General features: G+C 46.3%; 1 protein-coding gene across 1 annotated transcript; it reads left to right on the forward strand.

Annotated features, from left to right (window-relative positions):
- The first annotated feature begins 69 nt into the window (after positions 1-69).
- On the forward strand, positions 70-27,223 carry exosc7 (exosome component 7). Its single transcript, XM_072510075.1, has 8 exons — positions 70-213; positions 5,046-5,147; positions 10,928-11,022; positions 12,340-12,505; positions 16,063-16,133; positions 17,842-17,965; positions 19,769-19,924; positions 27,071-27,223. Exons 1-8 carry the CDS (start codon positions 157-159, stop codon positions 27,173-27,175), a joined length of 876 nt encoding a protein of 291 aa, XP_072366176.1. The 5' UTR covers positions 70-156; the 3' UTR covers positions 27,176-27,223.

A 27,223-nucleotide genomic window follows, 5' to 3' on the forward strand; every position in this document is an offset into this window, starting at 1 on the left:
CCGGCGAGGCGGTGATTTAAAATCTTTCTGTGCCGGGAGGAATGACGGTTGGCCTGTGCATGACGTCAGTGGAGGGCGTGTGGGAGGGGTCTGTGCATGTGTGCGGGTTGACGGTGACGTCACGGATGGGACGCGCGGTGATGACGTCTTTGGAAGATGGCCACCGTGCTGCTGAGCGAGGCGGAGAAAGTCTACGTGATGCACGGGGTGCAGGTAGGAGCCGCCTGCAACCAAACTGCCCGGCCCGCAGCACCTTCCCTGGCCACCGCAGGAGGTGCAGCCCCTCCTCACCGTCCGAGCCCCCCCCCCAGACACTCCTTTCAGGTGAAGCAACGTTTCACCGGCGCCTCCTTCAATTTGGCCAGTCGCGTTCGCTGCTCCCAACCCGCCCGACTCTACCTGGGTGAGAATCATAGAATTTACGGTGCAGAAGGAGGCCATTGGGTCTGCACCGGCCCTTAGAAAGGGCATCCTACTTAAACTCACACCTCCACCCATCCCCGTAACCCAGCCTGACCTTTTTGGACACTTAGGGCTATTTAGCAGGCCAATCCACCTAACCTGCATGCCTTTGGACTGTGGGAAGAAACCGGAGCACCCGGAGGAAACCCCATGCAGACACGGGGAGAATGTGCAGACTCCACATGGAGAATGACCCAAGCCAGGAATCGAACCTGGTACCCTGGAACTATGAAGCAACTGTGCTAAGCACTGTGGTACTATGCTGCGCCGGTAACATGGTAGCACATGGTGACCGCTTTGAGGAACACCTTCGCTCAGTCCACAGGCACAGCTCCAGCCTTCCTGCCTGCTGCCCATTTTAACTCAGCACCTTGTCTGTCCTCGGGCTTCTGCAGTGCTGCAGTGAAGCAGGGTGCTAACTGGAGGAGCAGCAATCACATCCTCCAGTTAGGCATGCTGCAGCCCTCGGGACTCCCATGTTGAATTCATCAGTGTTAGACTGAGTGGACAGCACGGTGGCGTAGTGGTTAGCACTGCTGCCTCACTGCGCTGAGGACCCGGTTTCGATCCTGGCCCTTGGTCACTGTCCGTGTTGAGGTGGCACATTCTCCCCGTGTCTGCGTGGGTCTCACCCCCACAACCCAAAGATCTGCAGGTTAGGTGGATTGGCCATGCTAAATTGTCCCTTAATTGGACAAAAAAATAATTGGGTACCCTAAATTTTTTTAAAAACGTTAGACTTTCTCCTTCATCTTAAATCCTGTTTTTAACAACAAATCACATGTATTGCTTGCAACCCTTCCCACCACCCTTCCCTTTGAATCATAGAATCTACAGTGCACAAGGAGGCCATCAGCCCACCTTTGGACACTAAGAATCAATACTGGCATGACCAATCCATCTAAGCTGCACGTCTTTGGACTGTGGAAGGAAACCAGAACACCCGGAGGGAACCCACAATGACACGGGGAGGAAGTGCAAACTCCACACACACTCCCTGGCGCTGTGAGGCAGCAGTGATTACCATGGTGCTGTCCTTCCCTCACACCAGGCCAACTGTCCTTTGTTCTTCAAGTTTCTACATTTTGTTGCAATTTTTCTCAGCTACATTTTAATCTCCAACATATTCTCCCTCTCTTTATTGGTGATGAAGAGTCAAGCAGACTCAAAATGTTAACTCCGCTGTCTCTCCCTACAGGTGCTGCCAGACCTGCTGAGTTTTTTCAGCATCCTCTGTTATTTCAGATTCCACCATCTGCAGTATTTTGCTTCTATTATTCTAGTTATCTAGTGCCTTATATATAAAATATCCCAAAATGTTATTGGTAGGTTGACTGGTAGGTAGGAAATTAGCCTGGTCCACGGAGGACCGTATAGGCCAGTATTTTATAAATATTTTTTCCTGGAACCCACTTTTACCAACTGGTGGAATTTCGGGACCCATGCCGACCAATGTTCGCGACCTATGCCGGCCGACCTTTGTGACACATCATTATTGCTTACCGTTAATGCGACAGGTGAGCCTGCTTGGTCCCCACAAACTCACTTGCTTTGTCATTCAATGCTACATTTCTGCTAAGGACATCAGCTGATGATTTCAGTTCTCGCTGCATCTTTTGGAAAAACTCAAGAGGTTTGTCCTCAAACCCGCCATGCTTAGTCTTCAATTGCCTTTGAAGATTTGAGGGTTTTAAATTGTCATTTGCCAGTACTTCTCAGCAAATAACTCACAGGTTTTGCATCCTGATTTGCATTGGCGCAATTAACAAAGACATACCTCAAAGAATCATCTTTATACTGCTTTGTCCCTGATTTCATTTTCTTAATGAGTTGTTCACCAGAGGCCCTCTGGCTCTATGCAGCTCACACCAGCACTGCCTTCTCGTGGACTCTCCTGTGCAGCTCTTTCCAACCGATTCAGTTGTGAGATCCTGACCTGTTTGTGTCTCTGGCTCTCTCTTCCTTATTGCAAAATAATCCTCCTTCATTTCTTCATACAGTCCCATTGCTTAGTTGCTGGCAGCTACAAAATGAAGGAACCTCTCCTCCATGATTTCACATCCAAAGCACGGGCGCATGGTGTCCGTGTACGTGCCGGGTGCGTGACCGTCTCTCTGCTGCAGCAGCAGAGGCAGCCTCTGGAGGAAAGACTCCATCCTTCGTGTTTAATGGGTGGTCACAGCCAGCATTCTTTTTTTGGACTTCGAAACTTTATTTCCAATACCTGATTTTTCCAAATTTATGACTTTACAACTGAAAATTAAACAATTTCAGTATTTTAAACAAGTATAGAAAAATGTACAATCTTGTTTTTACTTTACAAAAATGACTTTAGATGAGAAGAAGTAAGTTGTCCAGTACACACAATGTCACAATATTTCTTATTGGTTCCACTGCATTGCACCATCCAAACATCCAAGTCATCTCCATTCTCACCAAAAGCACTGACTTCCTGTTTTCCAGAGAGTGCCGTCACAAAGTGATGACAGTGTAGGCTTCTTCCAGTGTTGACATGTGTCAGTCGTATTGACTGGCCTCGTATGATTGGTATTCCTGGCTGACAACCCTGGCCTGGCTTCCCTCTCACTGTCCAGTGGCTGCATCCGCACTAGTTATAGACTGCTGACCACTTTCCGACCAATACTTCACATTGTGAAAGTGCAAGCGGATGTTGCGCCGCACTGGAGCGGAGCTCCAAGCTATGGCCACCACCGATAGCATCGCTCATCCAGGTGGACACCTGTCAGCCCCTGTCCCCACCCCCTGCGCGTACGTGGTACGCTGGGCGGCAGGAAGGAAATTTGCCTCCCTTGCCTGGCCTGCATGTAACTCCAGACCCACAACTATGTGGTTGACTCTTAACTACCCTCTGAAGTGGCCTAGCAAACCATTCAGTTGTTTAAAACCATTACTGAACAATGCAACATGGATGCCATACAAAACTGCAGCAGCTCAAGGAGGTGGCTCCCTGTCCTCTTCTCGAGTGCAACTAGAGATGAGCAGTAAATGCTGGACCCACCAACACACTCACTTTCCAAGAATGAATTAAAAAATTGAGGCTGAATTAGGAGCACATCTTATTCTTAATGTTTCTTCTGAATATTGAGAATTGCAGCAATTTATATCCTGCTGTGGCTACTTGAGCCAACCTCAAGGACTACACACGAGCCCATTTCAATTAATAATTGAGAAAAGAATGAAGTGCTTAAGGGAATATAGATTCCATTTACAAATCCCTTTTCTAACTTTACCAATGATAGCTGTCCCAGTATAATGAAAAAAAGGTTACATGAATATGATGTTCAAATGAATTGCAAAAGTCCAGATTTATTAATGGTCTTGCTGTGTTTCAATTCACTGGGAGTCCAAGTTGCTGTGGCAGCATACTCTTTTACACCCGTTATAGACTGGAGCTATGGAGAGTGATGGTAGAGGCTCCACCATTCTGTCCATCACATGGCTGACCAGGTATCCCTCCTCTTACCGCCTGCTATTGGCATGTGTTGGAATGATTTGCAGGTTGATGCTCAACCTGTTTGGCCATGTTATGAAAGCACCTAATAATAATAATCTTTATTGCCATAGGTAGGCTTATATTAACACTGCAATGATGTTACTGTGAAAAGCCCCTAGTCGCCACACTCCGGCGCCTGTTTGGGTACACAGAGGGAGATTTCAGAATGTCCAAATTACCTAACAGCGCATCTTTCGGGACTTGTGGGAGGAAACCAGAGCACCCGGACGGAACCTACACAGACACGGGGAGAATGTGCAGACTCCTCACAGAAGGTGGCCCAAGCCGGGGATCAAACCAGGGACCATGGCGCTGTGAAGCCATGTGCTACTATGCTATGGTGGGACCCGAACGCAGAACTGCTGGCTCAGAGGCAGGAATGCTACCCACTCCACCATAAGAGCCCCCATTAAGCCCGTTGTGTTGTCACAGCTGATGCGTTTTAACCTTTCTCTTTGCCAATAATGTGTTAAGCTGCTGTTTCGAGCATTTTTGTCCAGGTGTGAGTACTGTCTAGTAATCTATTCATTGGCTGTTTGAACTCCAGCATTTAAAAAAAATATATATATATTTATTAAAGTTTTTTAACACAATCTTTCTCCCTTACAAACAATACCCCCCCCCTCGTAACGAGAAATGGCGCAGAGCAAGATATATACATGGCAAAATGATATATTTACGCAGCTTTGTACACTGGCCCTCACCCGTACGTGCCAGTTTCCCCAACCCTTCATGTTATCTCTTGCTCATCCACCCTCCCAGGCAGTCTCCCCCCCCCCCCCCCCCCCCCCCCAAGGTTGCTGCTGCTGCTGACCGACCTTCCTCTAACGCTCCGCGAGATAGTCTAGGAACGGAACTCCAGCATTTTTGACAAGAAATTTTAAAGTATCAATTTATTGGTGAGTTTATGAAGTATAAAGCCAAGCAGCTTGGGATATATACGCCTGTCTGTCAATTCAAATTTTGCCATGTGGCTACAGAAATATTGCTCTGTTTCTGTAATATGCATGTGTTTTTTTTTCACTTGGTAATTGATGTTGAGTGACTTTTTCCAATTTCCATTGTTTAGGATGATCTGCGAATTGATGGCCGTGGGTGTGAAGATTACAGACATATTGAAATAGAAACAGATGTGGTGTCGAACACCAGTGGATCTGCCAGAGTGAAAATTGTAAGGACTGCTTGGTGCTGCCTTCATTCTGAATTGAAGTAATCTTTTGGAAAGTTTATCACAATACTTTATTTAAACTTTGCTAAAGTGTCGAGTTATAATCCACTGTAACTCTGCCTTTTAAACAGAAGTTACTCCAGAATGTTTATAGGGTGATTTAGTTATTTCTTTGTTCTTTATCTTTTTCTTTGTTCTTTATCTTGACAAATACATGAATAGGATGGGAATAGAGGGATACGGACCCAGGAAGTGTAGAAGATTGTAGTTTAATCGGGCGGCACGGGCTTGGAGGGCCGAAGGGCCTGTTCCTGTGCTGTACATTTCTTTGTTCTTTGTTCTTAAATACAGTCCCAATCACTTACATTGTTCATGATTAGCACAGGCGACCACTTATATTGGGGAAATGGTGCTGACCGTTTGCCATTGTCACAGGAGTCAGTTGCAAAGGTCCTGCTGCCTGTAACGCATTAAGTGCACTGGCTGTTTTGAGCATTTCAGCAAGTTACTTACTATTTATTCACCAATTTAAAGGACTCTGCAAAGATTTTTGATCCGATGTTTGCACCTCATATTAAAGTGAGAGCGATGCAATCAACAATGTAACTGCTAACAATTAGTAGAGGCAGTAAGAAATCTTGTTTCTTTCAAATATGTACCTTTCTACTGTGTATAGTGGTCCAATCGTGTGAACGTCCATGCACCAGGGCAGCAGACACATGGGAACACCGCCACCTGTAAGTTCCTCTCCAAACCACTCAATATCCTGACTTGGAAATATATTGCTGTTCCTTCGCTGTCGCTGATTCAGAATTCTGGAACAGCACTGTGTGAGTGTACTCACACCATGTAGGCTGCATCCGTTCAAGAAGGAAGTTCACCACCACCTTCTCAAGGGCAGATAGAGATGGGCAGCAAATCGTGGTCTACCCAGTGAGACCCTGATCCCATGCATGAATTTTTAAACAAAAATGTGCCATCAGAATATAGTACATAAGTCTGCTCGCTGAATGATTATTAATGCAAATAACAATGGGCTTTAGGTTCACTGATACAAAAGTACTGAAATAAACTTGTAAATATAATGATTTTAATAGAAATTTGACCTACAGAAAATGATTTATATTTATACATCAAAACCCTTTACATTATGAGGGGGTAAAATGAGCGATACATTTGCTTTTTGATAGGGTAAAAATATTCATTGGGATTCCACCATGTGATGTTTTCCCTCTTCCTCTGTCAGTGACTGTGTCCTGGTTGCACGGCTCTTTCCCCCTGTACATTTCTGGGCCCCTACTGCACTGAGGCACCCCATTCTGTTGACCGGCTTATTCATCGTGAGTGGTCCACTGGTGCAAAGCAGGAACGTACCTCTGTGGAGGGAAAGAGGAAGGAAAAGCTGATGTGTATGTGAATATGGTTCGCATTTACCATTTAGTCATAATTATCCCGTATTGGTGGAAATATTTGACACAGTTGCCTGTGTGACCTTTACCTAGAATCCCACAGTCTGCGGGCAGGATTGAAAGAAGGCACAGACTGGGAAGCAGAGGGTAGAAAATAAAGGGCCAAACTAACCCTCTGAGGCATTGTATGATTCCTTAGCTTTCATCTTCCATTATCAGTGTTTTGAAGTGATGCGTATCAAGACCCTTTTTCACGGAAGAGTTTTAAAGTTTTTCTTGTTACAAATAGATGATATGGCAAATTAAAACTGTCTGCATCCCAATAGATTTTATATAAAGGAGTTCACTTTGGGGTGTGTATTTAAAGGCTGCTTACCTACACATTCAGTGATGCAATCGTGTATGCACACAAACTCTAAAGACAACTTCAAGGAATTCTGTGCCAACTGCGGAAGGTGATCCAGGCAGGATTGGCACATTGACTTTTGGAATTAGCAGCATTATCTATGCTCATCCTGAGCTAGTAGTCTGAAAGTTATGCCTGACTCCTAATGGATGGGCTCCCTCAAGTCATATAGCCACTTGACTCTTAATAGTCATAACAGATCCCACAGTCTGCGCCCACCTGGCTTCAACCTGCCACGCCAACACTGGGCGTGCGCTCCACCACCATTTCCACACTGGCCAAGGACATTGTGCAGCAAATTGGCACAAGTGGGGCCTTGCCGAACTCACATCATTGCCCCAGTCAAAATTCAGCAGTGGACCCCATTTAGCCACGGCGGAAGCTATTGCCTGGCTTGATGATTACTGCTCATGCTTAAAGAAAAAAAACCTCTTGCTCGTGAAAAACGAGAATCTGACTGTTGGCTTGCTCAGAAGCTGTGGCAGGAGAAATCGGAGCCGGAGGAACATTTCCAACAAAGCTGTGAATTAGCGATGAGCTGTAAGTGTGGATATCACCAGTTTGCCTACTGTTTGGGATCGCCGTCTGCGGTCTGTTTCAATGCGCAAGTTTGCAGAGGTAGAGGATCAGCAATCAAAGCGTAACAGCAAACCCTCTTTGCCCGACCAGCGAACGTCATTGCAGTGAAGAGAAACTGGGCAATGACGGGTATGTGGAGTTGGGTCACAGATTAGCCATGATTTCTTTGAATGGTGGGACAGGTTCATGGGGATGAATGGCCAACTCCTGTTCCTGTCTGAGTTAAGAACCTTTTCCAAGATGTCGAGCCAATAAAAATATAATTGGCATCTAGTGCAAGTTGGACTTTGCTGAATATATACTTGGACTATTCATCAGAGCTTTTATTCAGACAATTAATAATCTTTATTAGTGTCACAAGTAGGTTCACATTAACACAGGTTACTGTGAAAAGTCCCTAGTCGCCACACTCCGGCGCCTGTTCGGGTACACAGGGAGAATTCAGAATATCCAATTCACCTAACGACACGTCTTTCGGGACTTGTGGTAGGAAACCGGAGCACCCGGAGGAAACCCATGCAGACACGGGAGAACATGCAGACTCCGCACAGACAATGACCCAAGCCGGGAATCGAACCTGGTACTCTGGCGCTGTGAATCAACAGTTAACCACCATGTGTAGGAATTAAGCCCAAGAGGAAGAGGCGATGGCCAAATTTTCAAGGTGAAGCTTGTCTCCAATTTCGCACCCCCGAGGGAGCAAATCTTTCACCGAAAGTACACCACAAGCCCCAGATCATAGGGCACATCACATCAACCTGCCAAGTATGACCCATGGCAGCGGGCACCTTATTTTCTCCACTTCTCAAGGGTCCATTGAATGGATAACCAAACTGCACATCCCATTATAAACCTTTCCCGTCATGCCAAAGTAGTGGTATCGTGGCACATCTAGCCTTTTAAGTGATACCCTATATAACAGCCAATGGTGCAAATTCCCTCCAACACTGAAATCAGCGCGTCCGGCATCTTCTCAGGAACCATGTCAAAGCAGCTGAAAGAGTGACTGGGTACAAATTCTGTCGTGACACAGACCAATCTGTTACGTGGAGCTGTTGTTGGTCCTCTATGAGCACAGCAGAGCAAACCGCATATTCACACTCCATAACAACTGTTGTCTTTCATTGGGCGCTAGTGAAAATTATGATCAAAGTAGCCAATCGTTCCTTGACCAATCACATTGAAAGCTGCCGATTCAAACCGTTCCATCATTCGGTCACGATAGCGAAGAGAGAACTAGCCCTGTTCTGCTTTGAACAAACGTTCCACTTCTGATTGCATTCTGGAGCACTTCATCCACTTAATTTGCAAGAATTCTGCCTTGCACATCCTTGGCCTTGCTGTGTACTAAATACAGGTTTGTTTGACAAAAATGAATACTGTAAAATCAGCAATGTAAACTTAATTGTTACTTCTCATGAGCAAGAATGAAGTAAAGACCGAGACACATGGGTTGCCGCAGGAAAAAGCACCACCAGCTCCCAAGGTCTGTGCAACTTTTTTTTAAAAAAGATTGGACTCGTACCAAGGCATTAATCCATTTTCAGAAATATGCGGTTATAAAAATCTGCTTTGAATATTTGAATTAAAGTGTATACAGTGTCTGTTGCTGTTTATACACAGTGCAGGTTTAATTTGTGTTACGGGTGAAGCAAACCGCCTTACATGAGAATTATTTGAGTTTTTGCTTCACCATATTGAGAAAACTGGAGGTCTACAAGTGAGCAAGTTTGGAAATTAAAGACCTGCCAATGTTATGTAAATAGTTACCGGTGTGTTTATTCGGTATCATACAGATGCTTGTTAAAATCAATTCTTTAAAAAAAAATAATTCCAAGAAGTTCCTTTTGTGCCAAATGTACATTTTACAATGTTGGAGCGGGTCCATTGTTGCTGGGCTGTTGCCTGAAGGACCCCACCTTAGTATGTGACCAGCATTCAGCCCACATTCTGCGTCTACTGGATCAGCATTGCTCTAAGCTTTGACGCAATTTATCACTTTTTGAGTGCAGTTTTCTGGGCCAGAGTGAGAAACAGAATGATGCAATACAGAATGAGGCCTTTCAGCCCATCGTGCCAGTGTCGGACACACCATGCTGAACTCGCCCCAAGAATTCACTTAAGGTTTGCGTTTGTTACTTGTCTGCATTTCAAAGCTTGATTCATTGGACAAAGAAACGTTTTCATACACGGCAATAGGAACGATCCATGTGTAAACGTGAACGTTATTGGTAGATGGTTAGCAGGGGAAACCTGGAAAGGCCGGCAGATTGTAAAATGAAACCAATTTAATGCCTTTTACAGGGTCCCTGTATGAATTTAAGTCAAATAAAGAGTTTGCTATAATGTGGTGAGGCAGAAAGCATGACGTAGATCCCACCCCCATCGAGTGTGTCACAGAGTATTTGAAAATGAATGCTTGCTTTCAGATTAAAGTGAGTGTAAAGTGTCCGAGTGTCTTGCTGTCAGGGATTCTCAAAACAAACCTGTGGCGTTCTGAATCCGAGACACGAGTTCATTAATGGATTGAGATGAGCTGGAGGCACGCAATGTTATGGTGGTGGAAATAAACCGCTTGGTTTGACAGCTTGAAGTTAATTGGGGTAAAAGAGGACACCGTGTTTACACATGTCCTGGTCAGCTTGTACAAGTAGTCAGAGAAGGCTAATGAACTCCAGGACAAGGGTGGAGTTTATTTTTAGAAGAAGCTGACTAGTCGGCTTTCGGACTTGCCATTGTTAACTTTGAACAGGTCTGGACTCGTCTATATCTGATGGTAGCTAAACAGTGAAGTCCTTAGCTGAGCGTGACCATCAGTGGAGCATTACAGGAGATACTTCTACTTAACTTGGGGTATCAGGTCTGATGCTCCTTCAGTCTACTGACGATGATGATGATGATGCCAGCACTCAAATTGAACAACAAAATTGACCGGTTTGGGTCAGATTAAGCAATAAGCGTGTTGAACACATTGGTTAATTGTTAAAAAAGGTGCTAATGGTGAACATTAATATACCATGAGAGTTGATTTATTGGGGTAGTACCGTGGGCGGCACGGTAGCACAGTGGTTAGCACTGTTGCTTCACCGCTCCAGGGTCCCAGGTTCGATTCCCGGCTTGGTTCACAGTCTGCGGAATCTGCACGTTCTCCCCGTGTCTGCGTGGATTACCTCCGGGTGCTCCGGTTTCCTCCCACAAGTCCCGAAAGACGTGCTGTTAGGTGAATTGGACGTTCTGAATTCCCCCTCTGTGTACCCGAACAGGCGCCAGAGTGTGGCGACCATCGGATTTTCACAGTAACTTCATTGCAGTGTTAATGTAAGCCTACTTGTGACACTAAAGATTATTAGTATTATAACTAACCTGTTTGTGTGTGTGTATTTTCACAGGGTCACACTGATATTCTCGTGGGAGTTAAAGCTGAAATGGGTACACCCAAACTGGAAAGACCAAGTGAAGGTTTCTTGGAATTCTTTGTGGACTGGTAAGATAGACATCGAGTAAAAGATTGAAAGGGATAAAGCAGGGTTGGTGCTGGTGCTCAAGACCATGATAATAATCCACTTAATTTGTATTCAAAGTCATCCGGGGTCTGGACAGAGCATGTGGAGGGAAACTATTCCCATTCATGAAAGGATTTAGAAAGAGTGGGCATCGACTTAGTAATTGGTAAGAGAAGCAAAAGCGACTTGAGGGGAAACCTTTTCACGTGAGTGAGTGGTTAAGGTCTGGAAAGCACTGTCTGTGTGTGTGGTAGAGACGGGTTTGATCAAAGCATTCAAAGGGGGAATTTGATTGGTGTTTGAAAAGGAAGATTGTACAGGGTTACGTGGAGAAGGCGGGAGAATGGCACTAAGTGAATGACTCTTTTGGAGAATTGGTGCAGATGGGTGGAATGGCCTTGACCGCACTGTAACGATTCTGTGATTCAGTAAAAAGCTGTCTGAAAAGATGTGAGAATCAGGCGAGGGAGAAAAACATCCTCGTCCACGTACAATCATTTGTTACCACAGGACCGGTCTATCCAAAAATGCTCTCGACTGGCCTCCCATCTTCTGTCACCCGGAAACCTAAGGCCAACCCTACTGCCAATGTCCTAGCTCATATCAAATCCCGTTCCCCTATCATCCCTCTGCTCACTAAGGGTGGCAGAGTGGTGCAGTGGTTAGCACTGCTGCCTCATGGCGCCAAGGAGCCATGATGAGGGGCCCTACCTCATCATCTCCGGTTCCACAACCCTCCGAGTTAACCTCTCTGCCCCAAATCTGGCCTCCTGGGCATCCTGGATTCTCATTGCTTCACCATTAGCAGCTGGGCCTTCAGTTGCCAAGGTCCTTAGCTCTGGAATTTCCTCTCAAAACCTCTCCATCTCTTTTAGGATGCTCCTCCACCTCTTTAGCCAAGCTTTTGGCCCTAGCATGTTCTTATGTGAATCAGCCTCACGTGTTCCCATGAAGCATCTTTTTATTTTGTCAAAGGCACTGTATAAGTACAAGTTGTTGGATAATGGCTTAAAGGAATTTGGAAGAATTAAATAGCGCTTGCAGTATGCAGTACATTGAGCCCACACAAATGCAAATTGTAATTCCGTGAAAAAACCACTGGAGGGTATTCGTGGAGCACCTCCCAATCTGGGTTTGTTTCACTGACAAGTGAAGCTAAAATGAGAACTGGGATCAGCTGACGTTGTCTCACTTCATTTCTTAAATTAAGAAGTTGACTTGCAAAACATATTTCAATATTTTCGTAGCCTCTGCACACAGCGTTGATGGGTCACTGTAAATGTGTTTTTGCTTGTTAGTTCTGCCAATGCAACCCCCGAGTTTGAAGGTCGTGGAGGCGAAGACCTCGGCACCGAAATCGCCAACACCCTGTATCGCGTGTTTGATAACAGCAGTAGTTTGCAGTTGAAGACACTGTGTATTACTCCCAGGGAACACTGCTGGATCCTCTACGTCGATGTACTGGTAGGTTTTTTTCATAAGGAAAAAAAATATGCTCGTACAATACAGGAAAATCAAATAGGAATGGTGAGGTGATGTCCAATTTGACATTGCAGAAAAAATAAACACTGCATAATTGAGTCGAACATTTTTGATTTGAGCCTTGTCTCTTTTTAAGATTAGATATGGTCTGTTTTAAGACCTAGGAGCAGAATTAGGCTTCTTGGACCATTGAGTCTGCTCCGCCATTCAGTCATGGGCGGCACATAGCACAGTGGTTAGCACCGTTGCTTCACATCTCCAGGGTCACAGTTAGATTCTCAGCTTGAGTCACTGTCTGTGTGGAGTTTTCACATCCTCCCCGTGTCTGCGTGGGTTTCCTCCGGGTGCTCTGGTTTCCTCCCACCGTCCAAAGATGTGCAAGTTAGGTGGATTGGCCATGCTAATGTCCAAAAAGGTTAGGTGGGGCTACTGGGTTCCGGGGATAGGGTGGAGGAGTGGGCTTAAGTGCTCTTTCCAAGGGCCAGTGCAGACTCGATGGCCAGAATGGCGGCCTCCTGCACTGTAAATGATATCTGTGGCTGATATTTTTCTCATCCCCATTCTCCTGCCTTCTCCCCTGATCCCCTTTAACTAAATGACACCTCTAACACTGAGTGCAATGGCATCGGGATTAGACTCTCCCAGAACTAGCCCGTGTCCTGCTTCATGTAATCAGATTGCTGCAATCTCCGGAAGTGGACACAGCAGCGGCCAAGTGATAGCACAACTCCTAACTGTGCGCACACTTGAATCAAGCTTGCTTTCAAATTCATCCATGACCCTGGCCCTCACTCACTTCCTCCAGCTCCACAACCCTCTCAAGTTAATCTGGCTTCTTGATCAAGCTACCAAAGATATGCAGGTGAGGTGGATTGGCCATGATCAGTATGCCGGGTTATGGGGTTGGGGCAGGGGAGTGGGCCCTAGGTAGGGTGCTCTTTCAGGCGATCAGTGCAGACTCGATGGGCCGAATGGCTTTCTTCTGCACTGTAGGGATTCTTGAGTCCTGCCTCAAAACAGCCAGAAACGCGAATGCAGCACATTGCCCGACTTAGTAAAACACAGTGGATTCAGCAAGGAAGCTGAAGGAGAACGAGAGTGATTAGCTCACAGCCCTGACTCCCTGGGTAACCCTGTGTTCCCATGGTAACTGATTCTATTCAAAGATATTCCCCGTAATCCAAGCTAATGGTTTCGCAGAAAAAATATTGCTTTGTTTCAAAGAACCAGGGGCACGCAGCCAGAGATTTGATACTGTATGTATATATACACAACCCAGCCAGTATCTACCAATGTTATAACCACCAAGCTGTCATATCCAGCCACTAGAATTAATTATATGAAGTAATATTTAAATGAAAGGATAAGACACAGCTAGCAAATTTTGGAATCTTCAAAATATGTGGATTATACTGGGGCAGTCCTTCATCAACGTACTGGGGTTACCACTGACATCGTACCTGGACCACCCATTCAAATATTGTGGCTACGAGTGTAGGTCAGAGGCTGGGAATTCTGCGGCGAGCATTTCACCTCCTGACTCCTCAAATCCTGTCCACTATCTGCAAGGCACAAGTCAGGAGTGTGATGGAACGCTCTCCACTTGCCTGGAGAGTGCAGCTCCGTAACAATAGTCAAGAAGCTCGACACCATCCAAGACAAAGCAGCCCGCTTGTTTGGCACCCCTATTCACCACGTTAAACATTCGCCCCCTGCACCACTGACACACATTGACATGGTGCGTACCATTTAAAGATACACTACAACAACTTGCCAAAGTTCCTCTGACAGCAGTTACCAAACCCTCGACCTCCTCCATCTAGAAGGACAAATGCAGCAGGTGCATGGGGAACACAACCACCTGTACGCTCCCTTCCTAGCCACACACCATCCTAACTTGGAGATATGTCGCCGTTCCTTCTCTGTGGCTGGGTCACAATCCTGGAAATCCCTCCCTAACAATACCATGGGTTTACTTATACCACAAGGACTGCAGCGGTTCATGATTAGACTCTCCGAGAACTAGCCTGTATCCTGCTTCACGGAATAAGATTACTGCAATCTCCAGAAGTGTACATAACCCCACCTTCTCAAGTGCAATTGATGACTAGCAACAAATTCTGGCCATCCCAGCAATATTCACATCCCATGAATAAAAGTTGAAGGTTGAAGTGAAATGTTTATTTCTGGATACAACGGCTAAAACTGTACACTAGCACTGGCCTGAACCCGATCGCAGTGGCAGTGAGTGTGTGAACATGGATCGAGGGGCGGCGAGTGTGTGAACCTGGACCCAGTGGCGGTGAGTGTGAGAGCCTGGACCCAGTGGCGGTGAGTGTGACAACCTGGACCCAGTGTCGGTGAGTGTGACAACCTGGACCCAGTGTCGGTGAGTGTGAGAGCCTGGACCCAGTGTCGGTGAGTGTGAGAGCCTGGACCCAGTGTCGGTGAGTGTGTGAGCCTGGACCCAGTGGCGGTGAGTGTGTGAACCTGGACCCAGTGTCGGTGAGTGTGAGAGCCTGGACCCAGTGGCGGTGAGTGTGTGAGCCTGGACCCAGTGGCGGTGAGTGTGTGAACCTGGACCCAGTGTCGGTGAGTGTGTGAGCCTGGACCCAGTGGCGGTGAGTGTGTGAACCTGGACCCAGTGGCGGTGAGTGTGTGAACCTGGACCCAGTGGCGATGGGAGGGGGTGCTGGCCTGGATCCAAAACCACGCAAGTCTCGAAATTTTTAATTAAAATGGTTCAGGAGCATATTTGCTCCTTTCATAGCAAAAAAAATATTGGAGATCAGCCATTTTGTCACCGACTACAATTGCTACCTGCATCTTTTTGTTTGATTGTCCATTTTAAAATGCTTGAATAAATTTATTTGAAACGGCAGACTTTATTTCAGTAATGGGTTACAGAGCATTGACAAAGTGGACAATAGTTTGTGTTCGAATAATTCTCATTGGTTTGACTTGACTATTCTAAATAACAAGTTCAATCGTGCAAGTGGCATTAAGTGAGCATTCATGTTCATCCAGCTTTAGTCATTGACAGTTACAGTTGTGATGTGTGCAGTGTTCCTCACCTTTACTCTGCCCTGCTCTTTGGGTCATTTGTGTAGTACATTAAAGTTTTGCAATGCTGTTCATGGGTTTCCCCATTAACGGAGAACATACCAGCATCGTAATAAAGATTTATTTTCCACCCTCTTGCCTCATTTTAAAAAAATATAAATTCAGAGTACTCAATTAATTTTTTCCAATTAAGGGGCATTTTAGCGTGGCCAATCCACCTACCCTGCACATCTTTGGGTTGTGGGGGCGAGACCCACGCAGACACGGGGAGAATGTGCAAACTCCACACGGACAGTGACCCAGAGCCGGGATCAAACCCGGGACCTCGGCACGTGAGGTGGCAGTGCTAACCACTGTGCTACCGTGTCACCCTTCATCTCTACAACTTGATAACTTGCATGGCTTCCCCGGATCCGCATTTTGAAAGGAATAGATTGCAGCATACAACTGTTAACTTTGTGCTGTCTGTTTTTCAGTTGTTGGAGTGTGGTGGGAATCTATTCGATGCAATCTCCATTGCAGTTAAAGCAGCACTTCATAATACTAAGTAAGAAACTGATTTCATGTGTCTTAGAGATGTTACCAAAAGCCATTTGACATCCTTATAAGCTGAAGTAACATTCTGCACTTTGGAATCCCAGATATTAAACACTGTCCTAGTCCCAGATGACCATGGGCTGCTTTCCCTTTTGAGGGGGAGAGCTGACTGGTGGTCATTTAACCTGAGGGCGATGGGCAAGATTGGGAAGATTCATGAAAACCTCAGCCGGTATGGGAATTGAACCCATGCTGCTGGCCTTGCTTTGGATCACGAACCAGCTGTCCAGCCAACTGAGCTAAACACTAAGACCGACACAAAATATCTGTTCAATGCCTCAGCCATTTCCTCATTTTCCGTTATTAAATACCCCATTTTCATCCTCTAAAGGACCAATGTTTATCTTAGCCACTCTTTTTCATTTTATGTACTTGTAAAAACTTTTGCTATCTGTTTTTGTATTCTGAGCTAATTTATAATCTTTATCGCTTTTTCGTGGCTTTCTGTTGACCTTTAAAGATTTCCCAATCCTCTAGTTTCCCACTAATCTTTGCCACTTTGGATGCTTTATCTTTCAATTTGATACCCTCCTTTATTTCCTTAGATATCCATGGCCATCCCCTTTCCTATAGTCCTTCTTTTCACTGGTATATACGTTTGCTGAGCACTGTGAAAAATCGCTTTTAAAGTCCTCCACTCTTCCTTAATTGTCCCACCACAAAGTCTTTGCTCCCAGCCTACCTTCACCAAGTCCTCCCTCATCCCATTGTAGTCTCCTTTGTTTAAGCACAAGACACTGGTATTGGATTTTAACCTCTCCCCTTCCATCTGTGTTTTAAATTCAGCATGCAACCCCCACACAGACCAAGGCCGGAATTGAACCCGGGTCCCTGGTTCTGTGAGGCAGCAGTGCTAACCACTGTGCCACCTGTTACAGCACTTCCCTTTATCAAGGTCATTAAGGGTACCTTACCAATCCTTAACCCATGCTGAGTTTTAAAAAATTCTTCCATGGGATCGTGTCCATCTCCGGTCACTAGGCCATTTCCGAGGGCACTTAAAAGTCATTGCTGGGGAATGGGAATCACAAACTGTCAATGATAGTTTGCCCTTTCATACAGCTAATTCCAGATTTATTAATTGAAGTTAAACTCCACCAGCTGCGGGGGTGGGATTTGAACCCCTGTCACCGGAACATCAGCCTGGTCCTCTGGGTTACTAGTCCAGTGACATTACCACTACTTTACCGTGTCCCCTGGTTTGTCATCCAGTTTTATGTCTGAGAGTTAATGGTACCTGTATGTGGCATGTTGAATTTTCTTACGTTAGGACTGCCCTTCAATTTAAAAACACCAAGTTTACAAATAGGTAACAAATAGGGCTAATTGACAAAATAAAAATAGTTACAGAACAATTCAGATATGTCACAGTAATTCAACATCAACTGCTTGCTGATTATAAATTTACAATGTCTGATATCGATAGGGATCTATAAGATTAAATGAGAATTAGATTCCATAGATAGCTCATAAATTAACAGCATTCGATAAACAGTCTACTGAATAGACCGATGTTTGGCTGCCCATAGTTAGCAATGTTTCCAGACTTCTGCAATGAGCTGGCATGGATGCAGAGATGTTGACTGAATAGCGATTGTTTTATACAAAGAGGAGATGCAGCTTGACCACTTTCACTTCATTTTCTGCATCTTTTCAAGAGTTCCAAAGGTCCGAGTGCTCGAAGATGATGAAGGCGCCAAGGAAATTGAGCTCTCTGATGATCCATATGACTGCATCTGTCTCAATGTGGAAAATGTACCTTGCATCATCACTTTAAGCAAAGTAAGATACTCCTGCAGAAAACCTATAAGAAAAAGCATGTGATCTCCTGCTGTTTGCATGATCGGAGGATTTTGTTTCCGTGATAGCTATTATCTTCATGCTAAAGTTTTTATATGCATTGAAGCAGCATTTAAAAACAACTTTTATGGAGCGACTTGACAAAAGTTGGTACTTTAAAACAAAAAAATAATGTTTTTGCTCCAAGTACTGTAGTGGGGTTTTTCTACAAAAGTAGGTGATTTGTGGAAGATGGTTTGTTCACCTTCAGTTGTGACCTTAGTGCGTTCATGAGGTTTTAATATATGGTACATATTAATTGCAGATGATTGGATGTTGAACCTTTTGCTGGAGTCTTTTTGTTATTGTGCCCTCCCTTTGATGCATTGGCAAGGCCTGTTTTGCATGATTTGGGGAGAGTAAGGGAGCTTATTCTGGGCGTTTAAAAGCCAGGATGATGTTGGGCCCTGTACATGTGAATGGTCTTTTTTTTTCCACTTGCACTGTGAATGTAAGGGTTTCAGCAATGTAAAGTTGGTTCAGCAGATGCACTACCATCCATTCCCGTACCAGCCTCCCCGAACAGGCGCCGGAATGTGGCGACTAGGGGCTTTTCACAGTAACTTCATTTGAAGCCTACTTGTGACAATAAGCGATTTTCATTTCATTTCATTTCATTTCATTTAACCCCTTGCGCCTGTTCCGCCATCAATTCGAATAACGTAAACTGCATTGTTCTGTTGTTTTATAATTTGCCCTTTCATGTAGCAAATTCCCCATCATGATCAGGACTCTCGCCAACACCAGGTTGAGTGGCTGTGGCTGAGTTCATTGTATGGTGTGGGCGTGAGGGAGAATGGCACGTCTGTGAAGAAAGGTGACAAAAGTGTGCCTCTGCATTAGTATCAGCAGATGCCAGTCAGATTTTTAAACGTGTATAGGAGATGCCATACATATGAAACAGTAAGAAGTCTTACAACACCAGGTTAAAGTCCAACAGGTTTACAAAGAACAAATGAATCATTCACCTGAGGAAGGAGATGCGCTCCGAAAGCTAGTGATTCAAAACAAATCTGTTCGGCTTTAACCTGGCATTGTAAGACTTCTTACTGTGCCCACCCCAGCCCACCACCGGCATCTCCACATCATACATATGAAAAGCCACTAGATGTCCTCACAACCAGAACAAAACTTTGCAGTTTACTCATGTTGGTTCACTTAGCAACACCCGGAATGTGCCAAAAGGAAATAGAGGGAGTACAGGGCCAACGTGTTCCTGTAAAGGTGAAGGCTGGGACCAACACGTCTAGAGAACTTTGGATGTCAAGGAATGTACAGGATTAGATGAGGAAAAAAGGGAGGCTTATGGTACTGGGGTTCAAAACCGTGGAAGTCTTAGTGAAGTGGAAAAAATGCAGGGGGCACTTTAACAAAAGAAAGAAATTAGGAGAGTGAAGAGGAGGCATGAGAAACACCGGCAGACAAAACAGGCAATTCCAAGGTGTTCTATATGTATATTAAGGGCAAGAGGGTAACCTAGGAAACCGTAGGGTCCATTAGGTACCTTCGAGGCAATTTGTGCGTGGAGCCGAAAGAGGTTTTAAATGGATTTTTTTTTTGCATCTGTGTTCACTACGGAGAAGGTGATGTAGGTATAGAAAGCATGGAGGGGGGGCCGTGCTATAAATTGAACAAGGAGGGATGAGGTCCGAGCGGGTTTAGAGGACTTAAAAGTGGGTAATTACCTAGTTTTACACTCTCCAGTCCTTCGGTAAATGTATTACTGATGAGGTTTTTCTTCCGCAGATCGGTCACAGGCATGTCGTCGATGCCACCTCGCAGGAGGAAGCTTGCCGCATGGCCAGCCTGTTGGTCTCCGTCACCAGCAAAGGGACCATCACTTGCTTCAGGAAAGTTGGAGGAGGCAGTTTGGATCCAGCAAGTATCTTTGAAATGTTAGAGGTAAGAGTCGATACTGCAGTTGAAGGATCGGATAGCCGCCGCTGTGATTCAGCTCAGCCATTTGGCAGCCGCCTTTCTTTCCTGTCTCGCTTTCCGCGTTGCCTTGGGCTTTCGATGCAGTTAGCCAAACAATGCCAGTGACATTCCAGTAGCACGGTAGCCTTGTGGATAGCACAATTGCTTCACAGCTCCAGGGTCCCAGGTTCGATTCTGGCTTGGGTCACTGTCTGTGCGGAGTCTGCACATCCTCCCCGTGTGTGCGTGGGTTTCCTCCGGGTGCTCCGGTTTCCTCCCACAGTCCAAAGATGTGCGGGTTAGGTGGATTGGCCATGATAAATTGGCCATGATAAATTGCCCTTAGTGTCCAAAATTGCCCTTAGTGTTGGGTGGGGTTACTGGGTTATGGGGATAGGGTGGCGGTGTTGACCTTGGGTAGGGTGCACTTTCCAAGAGCCGGTGCAGACTCGATGGGCCGAATGGCCTCCTTCTGTACTGTAAATTCTATGAAATTCCCACTATATGATTTGACTATAGTTGGCTACTTGAGTTTGGTTTGTGCTTGAGGGTGGATGAAATTACCCCCGTCGGCTTCTGCTACATTGCTCACCATTTCCAAATTGAAGGGCTGATTGGTTTATCTCCATGTGTGTTCCAACCGGTTGCTCAGTGGCATGCGGAAATGTTATGGGTGGTCATGTGCATGTACGTCCTCTCCCTTTGTGTGAAAGTAGCTCATTTTGCCCTTCTTTTGAGACTGCAAGTTTGCTACATTCCAGCTGTGGATCTGTATCGCACCAATATGAAACCTATGCACTTTAACAGATTGACTGAAATCTGCAGACACAGTCAATCTGTCATCAAAGATTACCATCAGCTAACCACGTGCTGCATCTGTGCCCAGGTCAAACATTTTCCCTGCTATTGCTGCCTCTCCAGGGAGCCTCAGTGCTATCATTTCCCCCCAGTGTGAATGTTTCGGGCTTCCAAACGAGTGAGGTGTTGCTTACCCCTTTGACATTTAACATACCTCAAACCTGAATTTAAAATGGGGCATAACTTGTAACCAATTCTGGTACCATTATTCAGGAAGGGAGAAACCTGGAAACTACAGGCCGGTCAGTCTAACCTCAGCGATGGGAAAACTGTTGGAAACAATTCTGAGAGACCGAATTAATCTGCTTTTGGAGAGGCAGGGATTAATCAAAAACAGTCAGCATGGTTTTTTTAAGAGGAGGTCATGTCTGACTAACTTGATTGAACTTTTTGAAGAGGTAATCAGATGTGTAGATGAGGGCAATGCATTTGATGGATCTACTTGGACTTCAGCAAGGCTTTTGATAAGGTCCCACACGGGAGACTGATAGTGAAGGTAAGAGCCCATGGGATCCAAGGAAATTTGGCAAATTGGATCCAGAATTGTCTGAGTGGCAGGAAGCAGGGGGTGATGGTCGAGGGGTGTTTTCTGACTGGAAGCCTGTGTCCAGTGGGGTCCCTCGGGGATCAGTGTTGGGGCCCTTGCTGTTCATGGTTTATACAAATGATTTAGACATGAATGTAGGAGGATTGATTAGCAAGTTCGCGGATGATACAAAAATTGTTGGGGTGGTAAATAGTCAGAAGGCTAGCCTTAGATTACAGGAGGATATAGACGGGCTGATCAGTGGCAAATGGAATTCAATCCGGATAAGTGAAAGATGATGCACTTGGGCAGGACAAACAAGGCAAGGAATACATGATAAACGGCAGGACCCTGGGAAGCACTGAGGTTCATAAGGACCTTATGGTATGGGCGGCACAGTGGTTAGCACTGCTGCCTCACACCACCAAGGACCCGGGTTCGATCCCGGCCCCGGGTCATTGTCCGTGTGGAGTTTCCACGTTCTTCCCGTGTCTGATGCACAGATACGTGGATTGGCCATTCTAAATTGCCCCTTAATTGGAAAAGAAATAATTGGGTACTTTAAATTTATATTTTTAAAAAGTCATTTGGTATACTTGCGTTTATTAGCCAAGGCATAGAGTTTAAGAGCAGGGAGGTTATGCCAGAACTGAATAAAACGTTGGTTAGGCCACAGCTAGAGTATTCTGTGCAGTTCTGGAATCCACATTATAGGAGAGATGATAGCACTGGAAAGGGTTCAGAGGAGATTTATCAGGATATTGCCTGGTGTAGAAGGGACTTTAATGTGTGGATTAATTGCCTGCTTAAGGGTATGCATTTTAATCTAGCTGCGTGGCTATATTTTATAAGAAAGGCCCTTACTAAAGCATGCTGGGAATGTTTGACTCTATTTTAACCACTGCTTTTGAATGAAAATAAGTAGGTCAGGTAACGTAAACAAAATACTGCTTAATATTTTGGACTCTGCCTGATTATGATAAGCTGTTCTTCCTTCCGAAGGACAACAAAATGCGTACTCAAATTGTTTTTAAACCAAGGGCAAAACATTTATATTTTCTCTTGCGTTTGTTCCCAAGGGTTATCTCTTCGAAGTTGTTTATTTCACACTATAAATATAATGGTTTTCAGGTGTATAACTCAGAGTGCTGTGGAATGGCTATGCAGCCAGACCACTCCCCTCTCCGCAAATATTTCTGTCAAATAAATGTCCTTAATCGAACCTTTGAAGGATTTGTCTTTATTATAATTTCCACAACATCTGGGTTGGAGAGTTTTAACTATGAAGCAAGATTAGATAGGCAGGGGCTAAAATGACGGTCCTCCCAAGATTCCTGTTTGTCTTTCAATGCCTCCCCATCTTCATCCCGCGGTCCTTTTTTAAGCGGGTCAATAAAATTATTGCGGGCTTTGTGTTGGGGGGGGCAAGTCCCCGCGAGTGAAGAGGGCAATGCTCGAGCGGAGTCAGGGAGAGGGCGGGCTGGTGCTGTCAAATTTCAGCAGTGATTACTGGGCGACTAATATAGCCATGGTGAGGAGGTGGCTGGTGGTGGTGGGGGGGGGGGGGGGGCGTGCGTGCGCATGGAGGCAGCTTCTTGCAAGGGCACAAGTCTGGGGGCGTTGGTAACAGCGCCTCTGCCATTCTCGCCGGCGCGGTACTCCACCAGTCCAGTGGTGGTGGCGGCCCTGAGAGCCTGGGGGCAGCGGAGGAGACATGTGGGAGCAGAGGGGGCATCGGTATGGACCCCAATCTGCGAAAGTCACCAGTTTGCTCCAGGGAGGATGGATGGGGGGGGTTCCGAATTTGGTGGGGAGCGGGGATTGAGAGGATGGGGGACTTATTTATAGAAGGAAGCTGCCCGAGTGTGAGGGCTGGAGGAGAAGTTTGCATTGGCGGGGGGGGGGGAATGAATTGCGATATCTGCAGGTGCGGGACTTTCTACCGAAGCAGTTACCAACCTTCCCACTCCTGCCGCTAAGGGGGATTCAGGAAAGAGTGGTTTCTAGAAGATGGATAGGAGAGGGGTGCGTCTCGGACATATATAAAGAGCTTATGGGATCGGAGGAGATGCAGACCGAGGAGCTGAAGTAAAAGTGGGAGGAGGAGCTGGGGGGGGGGGGGGGAAGGAGGTAGAGGAGGGCGCTGAGTAGGGTCAACGCGACTGCAACATGTGCCAGGCTCAGCCTGATCCAATTTAAGGTCGTTCACCGAGCTCACATGACAGTGGCCCAGATGAGCAGATTCTTTGGGGTCGAGGACAGGTGTGCGGGGTGGGGGGGTGGGGGGGGGGGGAACCAGCGAACCATGTCCACATGTTCTGGGCATGTCCAAAACTGAGAAGGTTTTGACAGGGGTTTGCCGACGCCATGTCCACGGTATTAAATACGAGGGTGGCAATGAGTCCAGAGGTGGCGATTTTCAGGGTGTCTGAAGACCCGGGAGTCCAGGAGGAGAAAGAGGCAGATGTTCTGAGCTTTGCTTCCCTGGTGGCCCAGAGGCAGATATTACTGGCTTGAAGGGACTCAAAGCCCCCGAAATCGGAGACCTGGCTATCGGACATGGCTGGCTTGAAAATTAAGTTCGCCATGAGAGGATCTCTGTTAGGGTTCGCCCGGAGGTGGCAACCATTCGTCGACTTCTTTGCAGAGAATTAACCATCAGCAGAAGGCGGAGGGGGGATTAGGCTAGCGTAGATTAGGGAGGTAAGTAATGGTGGGACCTGTGGGAGAGGGAGGTGGTATTTGCACTATGTTAGTAGTTTCCTTGTTATGTACATTGTTTATTTTGTTGATGTTACAGTGCCAAAGAAATACCTCAATAAAATGTTTATTTTAAAAAAAAGATAGGCGGGGGCAGTTTTCCTTGGAGCAAAGGAGGGGGGGGGGGAGACATGATTGAGATGTATAAAATTATGAGGGGCATAGAGTAGACAGGAAGAAACATTTCCCCTTGGTGGAGGGATCAATGACCAGGGGACATAGATTTAAGGTAAGGGGCAGGAGGTTTAGAGGGGATGTGAGGAAGAATGGTGGGAGTCTGGAAATCACTGCCTGAAAGGCTAGTGGAGGCAGAGACCCTCATAACATTTAAAACGTATTTAGATCAGCACTTGCAATGCCAGCGCAGACTAGGTTATGGGCTAAGTGTTGGAACATGGGGTTAGAACACTTAGCTGGTTGTTTTTGACTGGCACAGAAGCAATGGGCCAAAGGGCCTTTTCTGTGCTGTAGACCTCTGTGACTCAGCACTGTTAGCAGTGTTGGACAGCCCGTTGTTCCTGTTACTGAATGACTGTGATTGCATCATTTATGATGGCAAACGAGAAGCCACACATTCTGCTGCTTCTGTGCACATCACTGGTGGTTGTAATGGTGAAGTTGCCATTCCATTAAACGAGTGAAGCCTGCCACTTCTTGTTTTGCACTGTGTAGCATTTTTGTTCTAGCTTGAATGCTCAATTTGCCCGCTCTTGTTTCCAGGCAGAACATTCTTTTCACTGTCACTTTGATTTGGATGCGTGTATCTGGACGCTAATGTGATTTGGTTTCCTGCATAATTTGCAAATTGATATGCACTGCAGCGCGATATTTCCACCCTTGAAATTATAAAACTGCACAGTTTAAAAAGCTCCTCGTTGTCAAAGTCGCAGCTTTTAAGCTCCCTGAGCACGGCTGTCTGCGAGTTTGAACACTGGAAGCAAGTACACATTTTTAGTGCCAAGCTGGTCTCGGTGAAAGCAAGTGGGAAGTGAGGTTCGCAGATCCGCTTAAAACGGCTCCGTTAAGCTGCTGTGCTTGAGCTGGATCCCGCTATACTCTATTAAATTTAGATATGCAGAACTGTATTGTGCACCAGCTGTATCATGTTTTCGTTCACACAATGGGTACAATTCACCGATGGGTACGATTCACCGATCGCGGGACTGTGTCTGCGCCGTCGTGAGTGCCTAGTGTTTCACGACGACGCGAAACGGGCGCGGGCAGTAGCATTTCTGGCCCCCACAGGGGCCAGCATGGCGCTGGAGCAGTTCACGCCGCTCATGCCGCTCCAGCCTTACATCCTGGCACGGACAGGGGTGCGGCGCCAACCCGCGCATGAGCAGTGGCGAAGTGCCAACCGACGCATGCACGGTAGACTCACGGAACGCTCCGGCCCCGACGCAACATGGCGCGGGGGCTCTGGGGCCAGAAGCGGAACAAAGTAGGCCCGTGGGGGGGGGGGGGGGGGGGGGGGGCCGGCCCGTCGATCGGTGAGCCCTGATCGCGAGCCAGACCCCATCGGAGGTGTCCCGTCGTCTCCCTCCCCCGGTGAAGGAGCGCTTCTCCCCGCCCCACAGGCTGCCCCCTGACCCTTCGCGCAGAGTTCCCGCCGGCAGCGACCAGGGGTGAACGGCGCCGGCGGGACTCTGCCGTTTCCACGTGGCCGCTCGGCCCATCCGGGCCAGAAAATTGGCGGCCCGGCCGTGGACAGCAGCCCACGACTGGCGTTGCACCAAACCCGCTGGCGCAAATGGCCCCGATTCTCCGCACCTCAGAATCGCTCGCCGGTGGCGTGGTTGCGGCGATTCTCCAGCCCGGCACGGGGCTCGGAGAATCGCGCCCAATACCTCTAAGGACATAACCACCAGCTATCTAAGTAGTATTCCCATGAGAGAAATTTCAGGCTATTTGTTGGCAGGAACCTAATGCATGTGATGGGGTTCACAGAAGGAGCTCTGGAGGAAGAACTCATCAAGTTTGAGGGACCATATTCACAGTAAAGTTTAGAGATAGTTCTCCAATAAATGGTGTGGCTAGGTACTCTAGAATCCTAGAATGGTTACTGCATGGAACTGAGGCCATGCAGCCCATCCTCTTTGTGCCGCTTCTCTGCAAGAGCAGCTCTTTTTATTATAATAATTTTAAACCCGGTCCTGTTTTTATGGTGGTAAAACTCACTGACTATCCTTGTTTTCATTGTCGGTCACCGTCACTATTCTGATCGCAGTCAGCTACCCAGCCCGTGCCACATTTCAGGAATTATTTTACTGCTTTTGCACAAAATAGTTGAAAATAGGAGTCCTCTAGCCATTGTCTAACCTTCTCTCCCACCACCACAACTCCACCCTCATGATGGAACTGCCCTCTTTGTCAGATGTGGCATCTTTTGTTGCAAACTCGCTCAAAGGCAGGTGGTGCAGTGTTTTGGAGTAACAGTACCTGTTTTCATAGAATGATGCACTGCAGAGTCGATTTACTGTCCTCTAGACCTCTGCCCCCCTGATGCTTCATGGACAGAGGGAAGAAAACTAAAGAGAGGGATTCCCTGCCCATCCATATATAGTGAAGTCACAATCTGGAAAATGTGTGTCAGGGAAGGTGGCAGAAGGGGGTGAAAATGTTGCAACGGTAAATTAATCCAGATCAATTAATTGAAATATTTCTAGGTTGATAAGTGTAATTTGTAGTTGTCCAGATAGTTATAGATCAGGAAATGCATTACCTGTCCACCGTCTCCATACTTTGAAAATGGTCGAAACAATTAAAGGATTCCCTTGGGGTTCCTTCATGTTCTTGTCAATCAGACCTTCAATATTCTGTAATCTGCGATTTATGGTTGTGTTTAATACACGATGAGGATTAAGGGAGCTTTCCTCACAGCTCCAGGTGACAGGAGCCTCCAGCACCAACTTGAAAGATTGTTCCTAAGTTTCAACAGTTTTTAAATCCCAGAATGAAGTTGACCTTTCTTTCTTTCTCTCTCTCAGACAGGAAACCGAGTTGGAAAAGCTTTGCATAAATCATTACAAACCACTTTGGAGACGGAAGAAAGTTTAGGGAAAAAGCGCCAAAAAGTTGGATTTCTTGGTTGAATTTTGCACTGTAAATACTTTTCACTAATAAAGACTTATTTAAAATGC

This window comes from Scyliorhinus torazame, chromosome 6, assembly GCF_047496885.1.
Source record: "Scyliorhinus torazame isolate Kashiwa2021f chromosome 6, sScyTor2.1, whole genome shotgun sequence".
Taxonomy (NCBI): domain Eukaryota; kingdom Metazoa; phylum Chordata; class Chondrichthyes; order Carcharhiniformes; family Scyliorhinidae; genus Scyliorhinus; species Scyliorhinus torazame.